General features: G+C 38.8%; 1 protein-coding gene and 1 long non-coding RNA gene across 13 annotated transcripts in view; one reads left to right on the forward strand and one right to left on the reverse strand.

The window, feature by feature from the left end:
- Nucleotides 1–22,136, reverse strand: part of TRAF3IP3 (TRAF3 interacting protein 3) — a 41,015-nt gene that overhangs the window by 16,516 nt on the left and 2,363 nt on the right. For 3 of the 11 annotated variants that reach the window (XR_006103655.1, XM_042464808.1, XM_042464819.1), the window contains exons 2-8: nucleotides 10,786–11,185; nucleotides 10,172–10,295; nucleotides 9,747–9,804; nucleotides 7,545–7,569; nucleotides 6,043–6,072; nucleotides 4,135–4,230; nucleotides 1,056–1,127 (exon numbers count right to left, since the gene is read on the reverse strand). Coding sequence is in view for 10 of the 11 variants with exons in the window: in XM_042464808.1 (XP_042320742.1) it covers nucleotides 1,056–1,127; nucleotides 4,135–4,230; nucleotides 6,043–6,072; nucleotides 7,545–7,569; nucleotides 9,747–9,804; nucleotides 10,172–10,295; nucleotides 10,786–11,133 (753 nt within the window). In the remaining variant the exon portion in view is untranslated. Of the gene's footprint in view, nucleotides 1–1,055; nucleotides 1,128–4,134; nucleotides 4,231–6,042; nucleotides 6,073–7,544; nucleotides 7,570–9,746; nucleotides 9,805–10,171; nucleotides 10,296–10,785; nucleotides 11,186–12,017; nucleotides 12,099–15,958; nucleotides 16,027–16,638; nucleotides 16,785–17,153; nucleotides 17,288–18,327; nucleotides 18,387–21,120; nucleotides 21,265–21,679; nucleotides 21,705–22,136 lie in introns of those variants that run through there. The other 8 variants (XM_042464818.1, XM_042464812.1, XM_042464811.1 and 5 more) reach the window with 8 other exon arrangements.
- LOC121929343 overlaps nucleotides 17,014–22,136 on the forward strand; it is a 7,516-nt gene continuing 2,393 nt past the window's right edge. For both annotated transcript variants that reach the window (XR_006103656.1, XR_006103657.1), the window contains exons 1-2: nucleotides 17,014–17,103; nucleotides 17,752–17,837. This is a non-coding gene — a long non-coding RNA (uncharacterized LOC121929343). The remainder of the gene's footprint in view (nucleotides 17,104–17,751; nucleotides 17,838–22,136) is intronic.

Consider the following 22,136-nt stretch of genomic DNA (forward strand, 5'->3'; position numbering starts at 1 on the left):
TCATTTCCCCTTGCCAATTAGCAGGAAATGTTGGAGATTTTATGTCACATTTTGGGGTATGTGCATGGCACAGCTAATGATAAAGGGCATGGATCACACAGGGCAGAATTTGGGTTCAGGGTGGGGATGTCCACATTTTGTCCATCTCCAGTTTAGGCTCACAGAAATCCACAGAACATCAGTCATGACCAAATTAACTTTTACAGACTTCACTGGAATTAAATCACAGTTTAACAATTTGAGTCTAACAATTAAAAACAATAGGAGCCATAATTTATTGAGTTAAACATCTTGTCCTGGCTGATTTTTTGCACTGAACAATGTAGTAAACTCATTTAGGGGTAGTATTTGTTCCATCATTCCCATTAACAGGAGGTTAAAATTGGAGAACAGCAACAGCATTTTAAACAGTCATGCCTTGGGAAGTTCTTTACTTTTAATATAGTCCGGGGATAGCCAAGAGATTTATATTTCAAAACACTTTTATCCAGCCACCAAAACTGTAATCGTGATATAATTATAAAAAAACAACAGGTGCTGCTGATATTATGTGTAAAGAAAAGCAGTGATGAGCCTCCTTATTAATTTCATGCAAAAGGTTAGTATACTGCTCTCTCATACACTTTCTAGACAGTCAAAGGAGTATTATAGACCTCTTAGGGTGACTTTTCAACAGTGACTGTGTTCTGCTGGTGCGTGTGGAAAAAAATAAGCATATTTTAGTTTAAATCTCTTATTGCCTAGCTAGAAGAATTCCATCTTTTTAGAATGGGAAACTCCCCCCAAAAATATCTTGGAAAGATGAAGGAATAGTGTTATGAGGTCAGATGGACATTCATCAGGTGTTGTACTAGAAACACAAATGGGCCAGATTTGTGTTCAGAGGCTGATGTTGACCACTCTTGAGACATGTTAATATACACCTTATCTGTAAGAGATACGCAAGTAACAGAAAAGAACCTGCAAGAATGCCGAAGTAGGCCATGCCTGATATAAATGTCCAAGTTATCTCAGCTTTGAAAAATAAGTCTTCTTTTTTGATCCAAAGATGTTACCTGAGTGCAAATCTGCAGTTGATTCTCCAAAGTATCCAGTCTGCACTTGAGTTTGTCTTCATTTAACTGACCCTGACAGGAAAAGAAAGTTGAACATTTTCTATCATCACATTCCAATAATTGGTCAGTAAATGAAAATGTACAAATATACAAATATGCTGGCTTGGGCACACATGGCTTTTGTCATTTTCACTGCCCCTGACAAGATAAAAAACAATATGCCCCCATAATAGGGTTTTCTGCTTGCCTCTAATAGTAATTTTATTATAAAACAAGGTGTGGGTCCTCACCAAACAGTAATACACTTGTGGACATTTCCAATGTTGACTGTTTATCATTTTTGCACATTTATGGGGTTGGTGTGACACACAGTAGGCCCAGGAAAGAAAAATGTGCCCCAGACCAGAGATGTAGCTACAGTGGGAGGCAAAATTAAGGCATTGCCTCCACTAATAATAATTATCTTCCCTCAGATGAAATGCTTCTGCATTCCTCAAATTTCTAGCACTTCAGAGAATTGAAAAATCATTCACAGTTAAAACTCTTTTATCTGCGGTGTTTGCATTCCCTGGGTAACTTTGCCTGCAACATTTCTTTGGATGCCTAAACTCTAATTGCTCAGCATTTTTACTGCAATGCTAGAAATCTGGGGCGGATTTTATCAGGGGTGGGGGTGGGGAACTGCTATATGGGGGATGCCCTTATTTTGCCCCCCTTACACCCATTTCCAAACCTTCCAAAGTTGTCCAGCCCTGATATTTTGCTTCTATTTCATTGTTAGTAATATTATCTGGAGTTTCTTTTCAGACTAATATTACAAGACAGCTGAAACTAAGCATGTCTAAGCTGTACTGATTTTAGTGGTCAGGCCTAAAAGAAATGTTTTCATCCCAGTGCTTGATCCATAATGAAAACTAGGACAAAGGGGGAGCTAAACTGAGTTTTGATATAAAACAAAAAAGAAAATAGATTGTGGCTAAACACACAGTTAAAGTAATACTTAGTTTGGCCCTAAGAACTGTGTTAAAACTGTGTTGTCCTACAGGTAAGAAGATTCCAGAATCAATGATATGATTAGAACAAAATGGAAGAAAGCAAGTTTTTTGCTGGTAAACGTTTTCCCCTAGTAGGCAGGAGGTATGCAACACTTATAGGACAGTGGCAGGAAAGTGTCTCAGAGCAGGGCCCTACAACAGAACCATCCACTACCACAATATTCAACAATATTATTGAATATTTTCAAGCTGAGAATGGTTGAATTTGTGGATGCAGAATCCATGGATAGGGAGGGCCAACTGTACTAAAAAAAGGGCTCTCTTCGGCTTAAAAAAGCTTGGAAGGGGCATGAGTGTTGCAAAATGGTTCCAAAAATGGACTGCAGTGGAAATCATCTATCAGAGCAGAAATGCTCAGATATAAAAAGCCTTCACCCACCTGCTGCTAAGCTGAGATCTGATCGCTACTTCCTGTCTACAAGGCTATCAACCTGTTTTTTCGTGTTTCTGTGAAGTGTCACAGAAGTGTTTCACAGAGGAAGTCTCAAAACCCACAATGCACCATACAGGACATTTCTGTTCTGACAGATCTCTTGCTGATCTTATTTTTCAGTTGTTTGACAAACTACACTGAATTGCATTTTTTTCTCTACAAGAGGTGTTTTCTTAAAGACTGTATTTTCAACACTTCCAAAGGCTTCTTTTGTGTGGGTGTACCTTCAAATTGCCTGCCAACCTAGGCAACCCCACGGATTTATTTTTAAAAAAATTTAAATTAAAATTTCAATAAATAACAACAATGCAGGGGAAACATCTCCTAACGAATAAATTGACTCCATGAATTTCATACAGTTTTCTTAGGCAAAGCGCACTGGTGGTTTTGCCAGTTCCTTCTTCCTTATGTGGTGTTTATTGTGCAGTAGAAGTTGTCTCCCTTTTTTGTTCTTCCTCAGACCTTCCCATATTTTCCTACTGCTTCTTCCAACTTTGTTCTTTCCATTAAAAAAAACTGAGGGGTATACAGACTAGTTTGAATCCAGTTTATTTGAAATATCATGTGTTCCTATATAAGCCTGACCAGGTTTTGATATCTTCAAGGGAGGCTCTCCCTTGTGTCCCAGGTGCAGCAGGAGAGGGTATTCCTGGTGGCTGCTCCCATACGCCCCAGAACTTTTTTTCTAGAAAGCCTTGAACTGCATATTGCCTGTTCTATTAGCATCCAAAAATATGGAAAACCTCCTGACCACCATTTCTGCTGTGTCTGTAGGATGTGCAGTAAAAAAAATGGCTTCCTTCTGGCAGCAAGTGAAGAGTTTGTTTTGACAGGTCTCTGGGAACTGACTGGTTATGAGGACTTTTAATGACAGTGTTATATTGCATTTATTTTTCCCTTTTGAACGGACATGTCTTAAAAATTGTTTTGAATTCTATTGATAATTTAATTATACGTTAACATTTTGTATGATCATAGCTTTTAATGTATTTGCTTTTTGTATAAATGTAACCTAACTTGAGTCCTGGAGCTGAGAAAAAGGGATAACAATTGGTTGAAAGCACCACGAGACTGATTTTGAAAAGCTTTTGATTGAGAGACACACACTGCATTCTGGAGTTTAGAGGTGTTTGATAACACCATCCAATCATAATTTCATCTGGCCTATAGTGGGATATGATTGGATAGTGGAATAATTAGTCTCTCAGTTTTTTGGTATGGTACCCATGAAAACTTGCCTCTTCCTTCTCTTTAGAAGGGAGATACATACAACATGTGTGGATGACACCTATAAGTATCTATGGTTTAGCACTGGAGGCAATAACACAGCACCCACAATCTCAGTATCCTTCAATGGCATTGTCACTGTTTTAAAGATATTTAAAATTATTTACATAAGAGGAATACATATGCATATGAATATATGCCTTTCATATAAAGAAAAAACATAATGATTATTTTCTTTGCATAAAATTACTTGTAATAAACTAATAAAAGTACAGGAATCCTAATGCCTTTGATCACTTCCAGTTATTTGCCGATAAAACATGTTGATACCAACTTTAATACAGTCATCAGGGCTATTTTGTACCTTCCAAGATTTTTCTGCTGCTTGCAGTAGTACGGCTAGAAGCTCCTGTAAAATCACCATTTTCTGATTTAGCAATAGCTCTCGATGTAGTGCCTCCTAGGAATGAATGAAAGAAATCTGATTCAGCAATGTGTCCTAACGATTTTTAAGCAATCTCAGAATTTATTTATCAGCCCATCTGCTGGGGAAATGATAGCAATGTTAGTGCAAACTGGGCCTTCAAATGGAGGATATTACATAACTGAGTGCCACTAAAGAGAAGTCCTTATGCATCCCACAATGTATTTCCTCATTGGTGGGACACAGAGAAGGGCCTTTTCAGTCTCAATTCTTGGCTAGCATATTCAGAGAGATACGTTAACTCAATTATGGAGGACCCATGTGAATTGTGTAGCCCTCCAGGTACATCTGATTTGTAAGCATTTTGTATCCAGCTAGCAAATGGTAAGGAATGCTGGACATTTCACTTAAACATCTGGAGAGCCGCACAATACCAATCCCTAATTTAGAGGAATCTGGTATCTTAGCAGAGAAGTTTAGCTCCTGCATATCCCAAGCCTCTTTTTGGGCTCCAACTCTTCCAAATCTCTCTCTCTCATACACACACAAACACACACACACACACACACACACACACACACACACACACACATCTTTTATTTGATAAAAACAAATTACAAACAGTAAGCACATTACATAGTACTAAATTTAAACAACCATACTTACATCCATACAAACAAAGAAATAAACAGCATCCTGCCTTGCATAGAAACCTAAAACAAACTACCAAGTGACACAGTGCTTGTGTATTTCAGCTTTATACTCTGACGTTAAGATCTCACAATTCATCACTTATGCTCTTCTTATTATTTCCTTTCTTAATTCTTATTTCATTATTTACCATCCCCTTATATTGGCTTTATATATCACTATCTGCAATCCATCCTTCATGTCTCCCATTCCATAATGCTCCTTAATGTTATAATAATAGTATAATATATTATATCCAGCCAACATCCACTTGCATGATGCAATTTTCTATTCCACATCTCCCTTTTCACAACTACACCACACATATCCCCAAAACACAAGACCACTGCCAGAAGGACCCCACAAGCTTTCAGGGCATTTTTGGCATGCACAGAAGGGCTGCAGAGAGAATGGGAATCCATTCTGAAAATGGCATTTCCACCATTGGGGGATGGACTTGTGGGATTTTATCTGCTATACTTAACACCACTGGGGTCTAAACTGGGAAACGACCACATCAGCAGATGGTAGTCTTTATTTTGTGAAAATATACATGACGCCAAAGCCACACAGTTATCTTCAGGAAGCTCATACTGCTTCCTCAACTCCACCAAATGTTGTTAAACATTTGAGGCAGAATGTTTTCATTAAGTTCCTAAGGACAAAAGCAAAACCTGTTTATGGAAAATTTGAAGTAATGGAAAATCTTGCACTTCAGCATTATTGCCCTATATTTAATGTCTCAGTTAAGGTCTTCCCTGAAGGCAAGAAAACCTCCCAGTTCTAGAGATTAAAATATTTCTGGAGAAAAAGGGAAGTTGTAGTATTACTTATTTATTTAATTTATATTCTGCCCTTCCTCTCAAAGAGCCCAAAGGGGATAGTAACTTAAGTAAAACACAATTAAAACCATAACTTTAAGATCACAAATATATGTAAAAATACAGTAACACAACTGACACAAATACAAGAAAAATAAATAAAAACCTGGCACAAATAAATGTGTTTTAACTGACACCTAACAACAGCAATGTTAGGGGAAAGAAGATTCTCTATCAGGAAGAAGTACCAAAGGTGGGTGCTGCCACCACCAATAAGATTCTGCCATGTGTCAGGGTATAATCCTCTTAAATTGTCACAAGTTAGGTTAATGCTCACCTTGAGGTAGTTAGAAAGTTGAGTAATTTCCTGAAATAAAAATAAATCTATTTACAGTTCTCATTGAGTTTAATGTCAACATTTGAAAAGGAAGCACTGTGGGTCACTAGTAACATGCCTGCCTTTATCTGAGACTTCTATTGTTGGTCAAATAAGTGCCCAAACATTTTGGGTATTTTCAGATCAATGTCTCCTACAACAGTTAAAGGGCACTGTACACATTTTCCTCCATAACAAAATTTCTGCAATAAGAAAAATGGCAGAAGAAACAGTGGGAGAACATGGGCGTATTATAAGAGGACAATGATGATGATGTCTGAAGTAAAATTCTAAGAGTGAGCAGAGCAATCAAACAATAAAAGCCTTGCCTTTTATAGACTGAATACATTTTAACTGTCTTTATTAAAGGTGCTTCCAACCAGAGAGCTCCTACCATTCACAATCAAAAGGCAGTGTGCTGCTATGATGTATTTTTCTCTAACAGATATTCACTGGTAAAACATAAAATACAGAAGAAATGTGAAGTAAAGATTACAATGTCTCAACTTCCCATAAATTTCCATTAACTAGGGAGCATGACTGGATAATAAAGGTTTCTTCTAGAATAGCAATAGCAAGTACATTTCTATACTGCTTATCAGTGCACTTAAGCACTCCCTAAATGGTTTACAATGTGTAAGCTAATTGCCCCCAACAAGCTGGGTACTTATTTTAGCGTCTTCAGGAGGGTGCCAGGCTGAGTTGACCCTCATGACCAAAAATCACACTGAATATTTTTAAAAACTGGGGCTGGGGTGGGGGACTTTTTGGGGTGGGTGCTAAGCAAGCCACAAAAGCAGGCTGTACTATGCCCACTCCTTCTCTATAGTAAGGTAGAAAACCAGAGCATGTTTCCGCACTGTCCAGAGATGCTACAATGACTTCCAATGTTAGTGAGGCAGTTAATCTGCTCCACATTTCAGTCCAAGCTTTAATGGAGCTATATAAGGCACTGAGCTCTAATTGTCTAAGGCACTGAACTCTAACAATTCCAACTCCCTGGATAGCTCTTTAAAATGCAGACCTAAATCTAGAATACATTCACTATATCCCTCACGTTGAAGCCACTTTTTACATAGGAGCTGCTGCTGAATTTCATCAACAATTGTGGAGATGACAGGAACCCCTTCCATTACAACAATTTTGGAAATGGTAGCTATGTGACTCCTGGTGTGTTGGAGCATCTCATGTGATCCACAAAGCTGCTCACCCATGGCTTACATTAGACTATTTATACCTCAATAAGAGAAATCCCCAAATATTATTCACTTTTTCTTACTTCCTCAGAGTAGCTTATGTGGTAAAGGAGGCAGGTATATAGAAGTGATTATGAAAAGGTGAGATGATTATAGTTCACAGCATTAAATGTGCATTATTCCTAGGATCCATTTTGTGCTGCTACTTAACATATCTAGTTGTTCTCAATGTCTTAAAGAAACTGGACCATTTAATATTTTCCTCACCTTATCTAAAACTGCTGTTCCATGGCTGAAAAAGAAAACAAATGGAACTTTATTTTCAAAATTTGCAATAATGATACCATAGAAAGGTATTGAAAGTGTCAATACCAAACAATTATTCAGTGTCAATAGCAATAGCAAGTACATTTCTGTAGCAAGTACATTTCTATACAAATCAAGCAAAAAGCAAAAAACTGAAGAACTCACCACATGAAAAAGCTAAAAAAGAGTATCATTGCTGCTCACTTCTCCCAAGTAACCCACCCAGTGGAATTTTCCACTTTTGCAAGATCTAAAAGATGCACTTCTTGATCAGCTTTGTGATTGATCTGAGATGTTGTAATTCTGTGCAGCATCCAAGAAGGGGCGGTTTTCATACCAGGCATGTTCATCTGCACATGTGTGAAGGTTTGGAATGGCTATCACTGAACTTGTTTATGCTACTGTTTTGTGTATGTCATGAACTAGGTCCTTCTGCTCAGGGGCCTCATTAGGGGGTGCAGGAATATGGTCTGCACTGGGCAACACCTTAGTGGAGGGTGAACACCTATTGGGGCAATCGCTCATCATCTACCCAAGACTCCTCAGCTGCCCCTCTCCACAAGCCAGGGCACCTCTGCCATTCATCAGCTGTGGCTGCTGGTCAAGGTAGGGTTCTGCTGTTGCCTGGCAGCCCCTTCTGGGTCTAGCAGGTCTGCTGGCTGGCTGGAAAAGGGAGGTGCCACAGCCACAGCAGCAGTGATGGTGGGCATGGACTACTTCTATAAAAGGAGGAGGAAAGGAGCCCATGACCACTGTGGTCACCACCACCCACCTTTCCCACCCAGCCAGCAGCCCCACCAGACCCAGAAAGGGAGGCCATGAGGCAGCAGCACCTTTTCCAGATGCCTGGCACACCACTGCCAGCCTTGCCCTCTTCTTCCCACCTGCTGCCCTGCCCTTAACTTCCTTCTGAAGCAGAGAGTGCAGGGCAGGGCAGTGGGTAGGATTGGAGAAAGGATGTCAGCTGTGGCCACTGGTGATATGGGGTTCTGTTGCTGCTTGGCTGCCCCTTCTCGGTCTGGTGGGGCTGTTGACCAGGCAGGAAAGAAAGGCAATCTTCTCCTCCCTTTCATACCCAGTGATATTCTCCTTCCTTTCCCACGTGGCCAGCAGCCTCGTCAGACCTAGAATGGCTGCCAGGCAGCAGCAGTGTTCTACCCTCACTATGACAGAGGCACCATGGTTGGCAGTTATAAGCTACTTAGACACTGCTAGTTTGGTATGAAGCGGTATATAAATGAAGCGCTTTGTTTTGTTTGTTCTGGCAGAAGGGGATGGCTATGGCCAGCTTGGGGGTAACAGCATGAGCTACTGCACTGGGGTGACACCAATCCTAGTGATGCCACTGCCTCTGTTCTCATTACCACACAGCAATAATTGACAGAAATCTACTTGTCTCTAGCAAGGGCTGCACCTGGGTCCAACCCTTGATCCCTATGGGATCATGTTGATGGTCATGCTCAAATTACTATTTTTACATTTTGATTGCTACTATGTTACTACTTTAGTTAACCTAGCACCAAAATATAAAATCCAGCCCTAATATATAAGTAACAAAGCTTTAAACTAAGGCAACAGTGTGTTCCTCATGCAGTTATAAAGGGATTTCTCTATTTGCAGAGGGGTAAATACGTAATAGGATATATTCAAAAGACTACATTTAGAAAGTCCTGAACCAACAACTCTGCAAATAGAGGGAATATATTATCACTAACCAAGTCTGAGTACTGAACCAAAGTTTTTTCTATGCATCTTTTTTTGGCAATAAAACTTTTTAATAACTTTAAGAAAGTATCCCCACCAAATTAAAAAAAAATTCGTCTGCTGAACTGAAATATATTCAGCACTGCTAAAGCCTTAACTGGGGATTCACAAAATATCTCTAATATCATGGGCCACGCTCCCAAGGCAGATGCTAAGATCACTTCTTTACATGCTCAGAAACATTTTCATATCATTAGACAATGTTTCTATAGAAAATTTGTGGATGCACAATGTGACTTACGAAATTAAAGTATCTAACAGTGTTTCTAGAAAGTGACTCTGATGATATTAATGAAAGATTTTGTCCATGTCAATTTAAATGTTCAATATTCAATATTTTGTATGAAAGATAAAAGGTCCAAGAAAATAATGGCATGTACAATAAATATGCTTGCTTACTCTGTCTGTTGGCCTGAGTTTTTCTTTATTGGACTGGATTCCACTGTGGTTTGCGTACCTGTGTGAACATAAATTCAATTTAAGTGCTTTCAACAACGGAGAGTAATATATTATTTGAGATTTTTGAATCTCAAAATCAGTTAAATATGGCAGAAACTGGTGTGTGTGTGTGTGTGCGTGTATTTAAAAATTTAAAAAATCCTACCATTGTTTTATTATTTTCATGTATATTTTATTTCTGGAAACAATACCAAAAGAAAAAATAAATTACTTATAATTTAGAGTTTTCAGGGTGAAAACAATTGTCACTTAAATGTTTTAGTTTCAGTAGAAAATATGTTCAAGTAACACACATGAATGTAGAAAATGCAGAATCAAGTCACTGATTGGCTAGATGTATGATGATTTTAAACTTTGCTGCTTACCTCTACAGTTTCCAGAAACTTTCACAGCAAGCATGTTTTCGGGTGAGGAGTACAATTTGCCATCACTGAAGTCTGGCTGCACAGATTTGGGATGAAGATGAGTGATACAGTCATTCCATGACTCCTGGAAAAAAATTAATTTATCTTCAATACATTGCCCTTACTCTAGAGAAAATAAGTTTGGCTCACTGCCACTGAATTTAAGTAAATTGTGGTTACAGTGGATCCATCCCATCTGTGGATTTCAGTTCCACTCCTTCCCCCAGAAATGGTTGCACCCCATTTTATTAAATGAATGGTGATGTGTGTGTGTCCACATCAGCACATCTGCACAACCATTGAATAATATGGTCTAAGAAGATCTGTGAGTGGTTGAATCCACAGATTGCTAGCCTGTTGACAAAAGATAATAAAATGTTTATTGTTATTACCTTGCATTATCCCCTCTGTTGTGAGCCGCCTGGATTCCCAGTGATCGGGGGGCATATAAATAACAATAATAAAAAAATCCTAAATAAATAAATTCTATTAAAGAGGCCACTGAATTCACAGGTTTGGACTTCTAAATTAACATGCTTTGAACTGGGTTTTAATTCCTCTTCCTACCATATTACCTGGCTGGTAGATGAACATCTGATATATGTCAAAACTGCTCTCCTGTGAGAATCTCCCATTCTTTTCTCAGCAATAACTGCTGCCTTTGTGTCACAAAGTGGCTGAACTTCTGTCCTTCCAAGCTCTTCAATTGTTATATTCCTTCTTCGGAGAAATTCTTTTTGTCGTGGGCTTTGGAGTAGCATATTGTCCTCTTTGATTTGCTGTTTATGTATGAGACGGCACATGGTCCAGTTTTTCTTCCTAAGTAGGATTTCATGCCTCTCCTGTCGGCGCTCATATTTTTCTTCATAACTCTCAGGATGAGAGCCACGCTGGCCATGGGATTTGCAAAATCTAGATATCATGCCCGCTGCAAAAGTGCACACCAACTTTTAAATGCACTGGAGAGTTATTTTCCTGTTGAACCAAAAGAAAGCAATTCAGCAATTAGGGTATAGAAAATAGCTCTTCAGGACAGTCTACTATCAAGGACAAATATTCTGAGATCCTACCAGATGATATTCTTCCTCATTTCAAGTTGTAGTTTTCAGTTTTCAATCATATTAAGGGGGAAAAGTCTCACAGTTTATTCCAGGGGCTACAGTTCTAGTACTGTTTTCCTAATTTTTAGCCTTTGGTAACTTTTTTCAAGAAAATATAGAAAGCTCCTAAAATAATGTTAGTTTAGAGACATTGCTCTAATCAAACATTTGGGTTTGTTTGTATATTTGCAAATTGTCTTATTTAAAATGGAAAATAAATCAAATTGCATAGAACCCATCCTTTTTTTAAAGCTCTGTGCAACAAAAGCAGTTGCTGTCTTGAGTCTCACTCTTGAAAAGAAAAGGTGGGATATAAGCTCAGCCAATCAATGAGTTGAATAAGTAAAAATAATATACTACTGTACTACAAAAGTTATCCAATGTGGCCTCTGTTTCACAACATTTTTATTAATGATTATTTTTGCTGTTATTATACAGTAGTGACAGTTTTTAAACATCCACAGGAACACCAGCAATGGTGGCGATTTTAGAAAGTGGTAAGTATTCCCTCAACTCTTCTTTCACATTTGCATCTTCTGTTTATGCCTAAAGGATCCACATTGATTGGGAATCATCAAAAGAACAGTGAAAGAAAATTCTTTCTTATCTTTTGAAGCAGCAGGTTCAAGGGTCAAGATTTGTGAAGGCAAAGTTCACTGTAACAATGAGCATGCATGCCATTGTTTTTTTAATCCACCACCACTTACCTCTTCCCGCAGCTTTATTCTCCACTCTGTCCAACATCTATTGCACTAGAGATGCTGTATTATATCACTAAATATTATCCTTTAAATGCATATCTATTCACTTGGAAGAAAGTATAAAAAATGAACCCGAGAAACTGCTGCTCAGGGCTAGAGATCTGTTTTGCTTCTACTTGCTTTTCTGACTATAATCCAAAGGACCCAGGTGGGTAGTACTACAGTTTTGTCAGAAGAATGAGTGCCTTTGTCTGGGTATTATGTCGCTACGTTGTGCTATATGAAGTATGATTTATTAATCTTTGCTTTTCCTAATTAAAACTTTGATGAGTCACATGTTGCAATTTTGCTTGCCCTAGGGAGCCAAATGATTTAGGATCTTTGCTTTTCTATCAGAAGTAGCAGGGGGGAGAAACTGAACATAGTTTCAAAAACCTTCACCCATCCATTATTCTTGTTTTTCCATGGCTGCTGACTGTGAGACTCTGTGCCTTGAGCGAAGGGGGATAATCCCTGTATATATATACTAAGAAGGTTCATGTGAGCATGCCAGGCACTCAGGAGAGATGGTGAGAATGGAATTGGCAGCCAAGATTTGGAGTGCAATGGTTTGCTGGAAACATACATCCCCAGTTTGGAAAGATCTGCAGTGGCTATTGGCATACTTTAAGTTCAGTTCAAGGTGTGTGTTTTGACTGTTTAAGGCCCTTCATGGTTTGGGATTAAGATACCTTAAGAACTGTCTGCTGCTGTATTAAACCCTCCCCAAATGTTATGTTCTTTATTTACTCTTCTTAGAACATCTCCACCACCAGACATAAGGTGGGTGGCAACCAAGCAGAGATCTTTTCAACTATGAAACACATCTGTTCAGGCTCGCCTGACACCCAAAACTTTTAGTCATCAGACTAAGACATTTTTATGCTCTCAGGCATTTTGATGAGTTCATCTTTTTTAAGTCCACAAATTTAATTTTTCCACTTTCCTCTTCTATTGCTTAATTGTTTTTTTTATTGTATATTGTTATTCTTGTTGTTTTGGATTAAAAATTGTATTGTAAACTATCTTGGGATATATACTTCTGAAGGGCTGTGTATATATGCCTCAAAACAACTCTTTGATAAAATATAAATAAATAAATTCACGGTGGCAATAAAAGGCCAGGGATCACAAGGGAAGCAACAAATCTGTGACACTGCTGGACAGATTCAAACATATCCAAGAGCTGAGCAATCCATTCACAACAACATTCACTGTTACAGTGCTATTCCTTGAACACCTGTATAAACACAGACACTTCTCTTCCACTTACAGCACTTTGTTACAACTATATCCCATGGTATCCTGAGATTTGTAGTTTGGTGAATACCAGAGCTCACTAGCAGAGAATTTTTAGTATCTCATAGAAGTACAAATCTACTAATTCCAAAAGATGGAGCGATTACAGTTAATGTGATATCAAAGTGCTGTAACTGTGTACTGTGAAAAGACCAATTAAGTATAAACTGAATGGAAATGAATTACCAGACCCTCCTTTTGAAGTCTTTTTGATTCAGTTTGGTAACTTTGACAACCATAGGGAAGACTGACTGAATGGGATATTTCCATCTTTCAAGACACTCTCCTGGGCTTTTATAACAGAATTTAAAAATATTTTAATTGGAGTTGAGTTTAAGTACGATTACAAAGAAAAGAAGCATAAAAATGAGGGGGGAAAGGAAGAAGTACTTAATATATGAACAAAGACTAGGTTGACATAGGCTAATCATATTTTCAACCCCTAACACTTGCTGCAGTCAACCCACCTATATTTTGCAATAATCTCCTGATACTATCCTGCACAAGGCTCACCATTTATAGGCAAGCAGCAAAGGAGATAGGACATCTGTGGTAGTCTCATTTTGTCTTTGCTTTGAATTGTTTGTAGGTGCTTTCAAGTCACCTGTCAACTTATGGAGACCCCATGAATTTCATATGATTTTCTTAGGCAAGAAATCTTCAGAGGTGGTTTTGCTAATACTGTCCTCTGAAATATAGTCTACAACACCTGGTATTTCCTGGTGGTCTCCCATCCAAGTACTAACTAGCAATGACTCTGTTTAGCTTCCAGGATCATACGGAATCTGGTGCCTTGAGGGTATTTAGGCAGGTTATCCTGTCTTTATAACATTCTTATTAGGAAAGCACACATGATGTCTATGTTTGTATCCTTTTGGGGGCATTAGGGGCTGTACAGACAGCCCCTAAGGGGCAGCGGGACCCCACCCCTTTCCTAGCCAGATCGGAGCACACCGCGGCCCCCATCTGGCCTTTCTGCAGCACAAAAAGGAGCCACAAAAAGTGGCTCCTTTTTGCACTGTAGAAAGGGTGCCATAGCCACCAGCGCCGTGGCTTTTTGTCACTCCTTTGGTGCAGTGCATGTACACACTGCGCCAGGGGAATGCCATTACACTTCCTGCTGTGTGGTGGGGAGTGTGGCATTATGCTGGCATGGGGATGGGGTCTGGGCACATGGTGTACAGTTGCCATCCCCCCACTCCACCCTGATGCCGTCGTTTATCACCAGTCTGTACAGCCTCAAAGTTTTTTTTTCTGGTCTTTTAAAAGAACTTTTGGCTCTGATTGCAGGTTGCTTTTATCAGCACTTGTTTTTAATTACAGTGTGCCTGTAGTATCCACTGGGGTTTGGTTCCGGGACTTCTCCCCCGTGGATACCAAAATCCATGGACGGTTAAGTCCAATATTAAATACACTGGCATAGTAAAATGGTACTCCTTGTATCAAACGGGAAAGTCAAGAAAACATACGTTTTAAAAATATTTGTAAGCCATGGATGATTGAATCTGTGGATAAAGAATCTGTGGATAGGAGGGTCTACTGTATACAGTGGACCCTTGTTATCCGCTGGGGTCTGGTTCCAGGAACCCCCGTGAATAACAAAATCTGTGTATGCTCAAGTCCCATTAAATACAATGGGATAGCAAAATGGTGTACATTATATAAAATGGGAGAAATCAAGGTTTGATATTTTAAATTTATACTTTTTTTTGGAATATTTTTAAGCCATGGGTGCTTGAATCCGTGTATAAAAAATCTGTGTATAAGGAGAGCCAACTGTATTTTCTTTTGAATTCTTATCATTTTGTAATGCTGACAGGCCATACAGAGATTCACCAATAAAGCATTAAGATAGGCTAGTATTTGTAGGTCCCTGAGCATGTGGGAAAAAAGAAACTTTTGGCCATGTGTGGCCAAGAAACATCAGAGGGTGGTCAAGAGGGCAACAGTTACAGTTGGCCCTCTTTATCCACAGATATTTTTTATCCACAGATTTATGCATCCATGGCTTGAAAATATTCTAAAAAAGTATAAATTCCAAATAGCAGACCTTGAAAATGAACTGATTCCTCTGTGGTTCTTTTTTGTACATACAGATGGGATATATATCTGAAAACAATATGCAATTTGTCATGTGGGGACAATTAGCTGTTCAATGAAAAGCAAAACCTTTAATGGGTAAATGGAACGCCCTCTGTGAACTCAAATTGGTATTTTAGGTCTTGTCTACGTGTCTCCAAAAATAAATAAATAAGTAAAAATGGGTGACAGTTACTGGATGCAGTCATCCATGCAATGGAAAGTAAATACTGATGTTTTCTGATGAACGCATACAAATGTTAATCATTTATTACAAAATAAAATACATATCCTGTCGCTGCCATCTTGGAACTACTGGGAGTTTTCCTCCTAGTGGGAATTATTTAATTATCCAAAATCTTATTTAATTATAATTATACAAAATTCTAGCATTTGGACACTACTCAGGATGGTTAACAGGAACTAAAAGAAATATATAATGCAATAACATTATGAATTGTGATACACAAATATCACATAAAATCATCACATAAAAACATCACATAAAATGTTTGCCAAAACTGGAGGACCTTTTGACATACAAGGAAACGCAAACAGAGAAGATGCCAGTTTCAGTTGGTGGGGATCAGGAATTTCTATTACCACTCTAACTGCTTTGGCTGTTAGGATTTACAGTTTAAGGAGGGGCATTTAGAATTCTCAGCCAGAGAGCTCTTAGGCCTCACTGAATACAAACTCAGAAGGCAACAGGAGGCAGCCAGAGCAGTAAAAGTGGAATAGCAGCACTATAAGAGTGTAGTGCAGTAATGTGGTTTAGTGGCTGCCATGAAGGCCCTGAAAAGCTTTGATTCTGGTGGTAGGTTAATTAAGACGGGGATTATAGCAAAGGTCAAATATAGGTTGAGGCTCTGTAATCCAAAATTGCTTGGGACAAGACGTGTTTTGGATTTCAGATTATTTATTTATTTATTTATTGGATTCTGGAATATTTGGCTATACATAATGAGGTATCTTGGAGAGGGATATTCCAAGTCTAAACATTAAATTCATTTACATTTTGCATACACCTTATACTGTATACACTGTATAAATAGCCAAAAGGTAATTTTATACAAAACAATTTAAATAATTTTGTAGATGAAACTGGACCATCAGAAAGCAAAGGTGCCACTATCTCAGCTACCCAATGGGGCAATTTTAGACTTTGGAGTATTTCAGATTTCAGAATTATGGATATGGGATACTCAACCTGTATTGAATTCCTCATGTCCATATCTTGGTCAAGGTCCAGCTTGCTTCCTTGCATGCTGGCTAATGCAAAAATAAAAATTAGCCATGCAAAAGAAAGTGTTGCTTTTATTACAAAAGGCCACACAGTCAAGTGTTTCTCATAGAGGGCCACAGCCTAAGAACAGATACAAACATATCTGCATTAAATTCAGATTTCCATTTTTAAACATTTACTATAAAACTCATTGTCTATTTTAAAAAGAAAAAAGGTAACAACATTTTCTTATGGAGTTTGGAAAGCTTGCAACAAGTATATTGTGCATTTCGGTAAGCCGATAAAGACATCACTGATGGATTTTTATTTGCATTTGTCAAATGGCCAACACAGCTACCCTTGCACGCTTTCCTTATTGTGAGATACCACATTGTAGCTGCAACAGGGGGACCATGAAGAATGGCCTGTAGACTGAAACCTCCAACCAAGGTAAAACAATTTTTTTCTTCTTAAATTTGGACTGAATTTGCATGTTTTACCTCTACACCACCAAAATGTTCCTGATGCAAAAACATGGAGCCTTCTTTGAGGAATTCATTGTTCTCTGCCTACAAAAAGGCCTGTGATCTCACTGCAATGGAGACATATTGGATTGCAAAAGAGAGGTTTTGCTGTTCTCCAGAATGCAATGGTAGTACTCTTCTGATGTTGAGGGAGACTACCATTTCAGACTGGAGGTGAATTGTTCTTTGATGCTCTTAGGGGGAAAAACAATAATCCAACTTTCTGCAATTAAAAATTCATCACTGCAGGGGAGTGGATTTTCACTTTCTTCCTAATGAGTTAGTTTTTTCATTTATTGGCAAAAAAGAGTTAATGAGGGGGTCTCTTTAAAATGTGACCCTATTGCACAGCCTGAAGTGGTACCTCCCATTCTGCCAATTTAGGACTACAATTTATATGCTATCACTTTATTCTATAATGGAGGTCTGGAAAGTTTGCATTTCCAAAATTGCTGAACTGCAACTCCCAGTATTCCTCACCACTTGCTATGTTGATTAGAGGATGTCAGGAGCTGTAGTCCAACAATATTTGGAGAACAGCAAAATTCTTATTCTTGTTCTATTGCATCCATAGATCAGCCCAAAGTGGAATGTTAGCTAGGAAGAGGTTATTTGAACTTCCAGTAAAAGGTGGAAATTTCCTACCAGCCCTGTAGAAAGGTAAGACAAGAAAATTACTTAAGATTTCCTCTGTCAGTCCCCCCACCTTGCATTACATGTGAACCAGCCTTCAAGATTTCCCGTATATCTGGATTTGTAATGGAGTATTTGTTCTTGTGATATGCACACAAACGTCTCCACTACATAGCATAGTATATGCAATTTACCAAGTGGCACCTTTAAAAAACAATAATCTTGTTTTTCTGAATTAGGGAAGCTTAGTGCAATTGCTTCCTCCCCTGCATTTTAATGTGTGCTTCAGGGGGAGTTTATCCAGTAACTTAGATTACTTGGTAAATTGGTTTTCTGTATTAGTGGTAGCAGAAATGAAGTAGGGAAGCAAGTTTCCCAAACTACAGAGTTTCCTGGTTTGGGGCATGTATCAATTTATCAGTCTTCTGAGCTACATCCTACACTTCACCATAATTTAACACACATTTTAGAAGTATGCAAGGCTCTACATATTAATCTGTTGGTCATCTTTATTTACCTGTTGCTCTGGCTGTCTCCCGGAGAATTCAAGCACTTTCACCCTACACTAATACAGCACTCTGTGGAATCCTGGGGTTTGTAGTTTGATGATACTGTACACCAGAGCTCTGTGCCTGAGAATTATAAATGCCCCTCCATAAACTACAAATCCCAGGATTCCACAGCATGTTGCCATGGTAGTTAAAGTGGCATCACAGGACTGGAGCACAGCTTTGGCGCAGCTTCAGGCGCAGCTTCATGTGTCATTTAAACAGCATACCTCCAAAGTGACCCGAAGCAGCTTTATTTTGGCCTGTCTGTTCAGGCCCCGTGTCTTTTACACCTATTCCTCCAAGATTCAGACGGAGAAGAGTTGCTGTCATCCAAAAGAAACTGCAACTAACTGCTTTTTGTACCGGATCCAGCCATTCAGTGCAAGATGTGAAATTATTTTATTTTTGAAAACAAATACATGGTTGTCTCTGTTATCTCAAAAGCTTTCCTGTTGTATGCTGCCAGGTTTGGTGTGTAGTAGAATCTATGTTCATGAATAAATAAATGATTGATTTCATTTTCAGACTTTCCATCAGAGAAGTATTTCTTAGGTGGATGTAGTATTTTAAAAGCAATGTAGAGGCAACAGAAAATATGGTCATATCATGTTAATTCATACGAAAGTGCAATTGTCATTTTCTATGCTCATCTAAGCCAGTTGCAAAAATGCAGCGTCCAGTTAATCAATACTTTTTCAAAAGTATGAGGGATGTGTACAGTTTTCTCTTTATGTGTAGTGCTTGAAGTTTCTTTGTGGGGGACGGTTTGACAGTTTGAAAAAAATTCATTATGCAATAAATATAGAGCCAGATGAGACCCACCAGTAAGAATTACAGTGGTACCCCGGGTTACGAAATTAATTCGTTCCGCGGCGCCCTTCGTAACCTGAAATCTTTCTTAACCCGAAAAAGCCATAGGCGCTAGCGCTGGAAGCCGCGATTTCGTGCGAAAAAGCGCCGAAAAGCACCAAAAAATTTTTTCGTAAGCCGAAAAAAAAAAATGTAACCCGGAACAGTTTTTTCCTATGGAATTTTTTCGTATCCCGGAAATTTCGTAACGCGGTGCTTTCGTATCCCGGGGTACCACTGTATGCATACTCAGCTGCTATATATTGGGATAGCTCACCAGTTACAATCAAGCTTCAACCACCCACAGTCCCTCAGTCTTATGCCACATTTCATGACAATTTGGAACTTTTAAGCTCAACATGGCCATTCCTACCATTAGGCAATGTTACGTGTTGCCTCATGCAACAGATATTGGGTGTCATAAAAAAGCAGCAAGCAGTTGTTTAATTTCTTAGTTTACTGCTAGGGTTTTAAGACGTCCTTGGGGAGCTTTTCTGCCTCTTATGATGGAATAATTTGGTTTTCATGGGTGTGGACTATCATTTGATGCAGCAATGGCAATTAAAGTGGCTATACGGCTATAATTTTGTAAGTGAAATGGCCCCCAGGTACATTTTGTGCTACTTCCTGTTTAGTACTGTCATTGTTGCAGGAAGGAGATATCTGGCAGCCATACAAACACATCCCACTGTATACAGATAATTTGATCTGTTTTTAAAATTTCTTTTGGCTGGATTCATTTTGATTGTATTCAGTACAATCAAAATTTGGTAAAGACTGGTAGAATTATGTCACTATTTTGTACATAAACTCGGTTCAGTGCAAAATTAAGGATAACATTAACTTAATGTAATATCCAAAAGTGACAATTAGTAAATTTAACAATTATAGCCTTCACTGGCCAATTTGTTATCTGTAATTTTTTATGTTATGGTATGAAGAAGCCAATTCATAGAGATTGCAACAGAAGTTACACAAATAACTAATTTTATTAGTTAATTATAGTTTTTTGTTAATTGGTTACCATTAATCGTGAAACAGTTATAGTTCAGTTAATTAATGTTAGGCAATTGCCAATAAATATATTTACTTGAAAAATAGTCAGTTTATTAATAGCATTAATAGTTTATCAATTGCCACTAGATTTAAGGTTCACAAACATTCAAATTAAATACTAAAATATGCATTTTATATTCACCTTAACTAAAATAAAATTGTATAGATTTTCCCCTTAAGTATGAATATCTTATTTTGCACTTGCAACATGGTCCTCTTTTGTTTTTGTGTATCTTCCAGTGGTTTCTGATTTATTGAGATCTATGGTGAACCTATCATGGGATTTTCTTGGTAGGATTTGTTCAGAGGGGAGTTGCCTAAGGCTGAGAGAGTATGACTTGTCCAAAGTCACCCAGTGGGTTTCCATGACCAAACAAGGATTTCAGCCCTGGTCTCCAGAGTCGTAGTCCCAACGTTCTAACTCTGCAGAAATATATTTACGATTTCAGATACAGTGGGCCCTTGTTATCCGCTGGGGTTTGGTTCCAGGATCCCGCATGGATAACAAAAGCCGTGGATTCTCAAGTCCCATTAAATATAACAGCATAGCAAAATAGTGCCCCTTATATAAAATGGAAAATCAAGGTTTGCTATTTGGAATTTATACTTTTTTGAGTATTTTTAAGTCCTTAGAAAGTTAAAGAAGATGACATGCCCTCTTAACTCCTGCCCTTCTTGGCCTCCCAGGGGGGGGGGGGTTATGCCTTGATGGCACTTCTTAGACGTGTCATCAATGCATCCCTTAGGGAGGGTTATGTTCCATTCTTTTTGAAAGAAGCGGTTGTTAGACCGCTCTTGAAAAAAAACCCTCCCTTGACTCCCTGGACATGAAAAACTACAGGCCTGTTTCCCACCTGCCATTTCTGAGCAAGGTGGTCGAGAGGTTGGTTGCTCTTCAGCTCCAAGCAGTCTTGGATGAAGCCGATTTTCTTGATCCATTTCAAACAGGCTTCAGGACCAGATATGGAGTGGAAACTGCCATGATCGCTTTAACTGATGTCCTTCATCTAGGCATTGACAGAGGGAGCGTGACCCTGTTGGTGCTTCTAGACCACTCAGTGGCATTTGATACAATAGATCATGGCATCCTCTTGGAATGCCTGAGAGAGTTAGGAATCGGAGGCACTGCTTTGCAGTGGTTCCGTTCCTTCGTCTCAGGCAGATTCCAGAGGGTGTTGATCAGGAACAGTTGCTCTACAAAAATAGAGCTAAAATGTGGTGTCCCTCAGGGTGCCATCCTGTCCCCGATGCTATTTAACATCTATATGAAGCCCAAAGATATTTCTCCATGTCTCGGTCATCAGCAACAATGACAGATGGCATTTCGCCCCTCAGTCTGTATCTTCAGGCAGTAATGGATTAGATGAGAGAAAACAAGCTCAAGTTGAATCCTGACAAAATGGAGGTACTCACAGTAGAGGCCCCTAAACCAGGCATCGGGTTGCAACCTCCAATCCTAGCAGGGTTTATGTTCCCCTCAAATGACTTTGTCCACAGTCTGGGGGTGCTTCTTGATCCATCGCTTCAGTTGAGAAATCAGGTGAATGCGACGGTCAAGAGCGCCTGTTATCAGCTTTGGCTGATACGCCAGCTGCACCCTTTCCTGGAACCGGGATCTCGAAACTGTGGTAAACGCACTGGTAAGCTCAAGACTTGATTTTTGCAATGCGCTCTACGTGGGGCTAACCTTGTGCCTAGTCCGGAAACTCCATTTGGTACGGAATATGGCAGCCAGACTGATCACAAGAACAACCAGGAGTAATCATATAACACCAGTAAACTGCCCGGATTGGTTCGCCACAGGGCGGTATATAAATAAAATTATTATTATTATTATTATTATTATTATTATTATTATTATTATTATTAT

Source organism: Sceloporus undulatus, chromosome 4 (assembly GCF_019175285.1).
Source record: "Sceloporus undulatus isolate JIND9_A2432 ecotype Alabama chromosome 4, SceUnd_v1.1, whole genome shotgun sequence".
Taxonomy (NCBI): Eukaryota; Metazoa; Chordata; class Lepidosauria; order Squamata; family Phrynosomatidae; genus Sceloporus; species Sceloporus undulatus.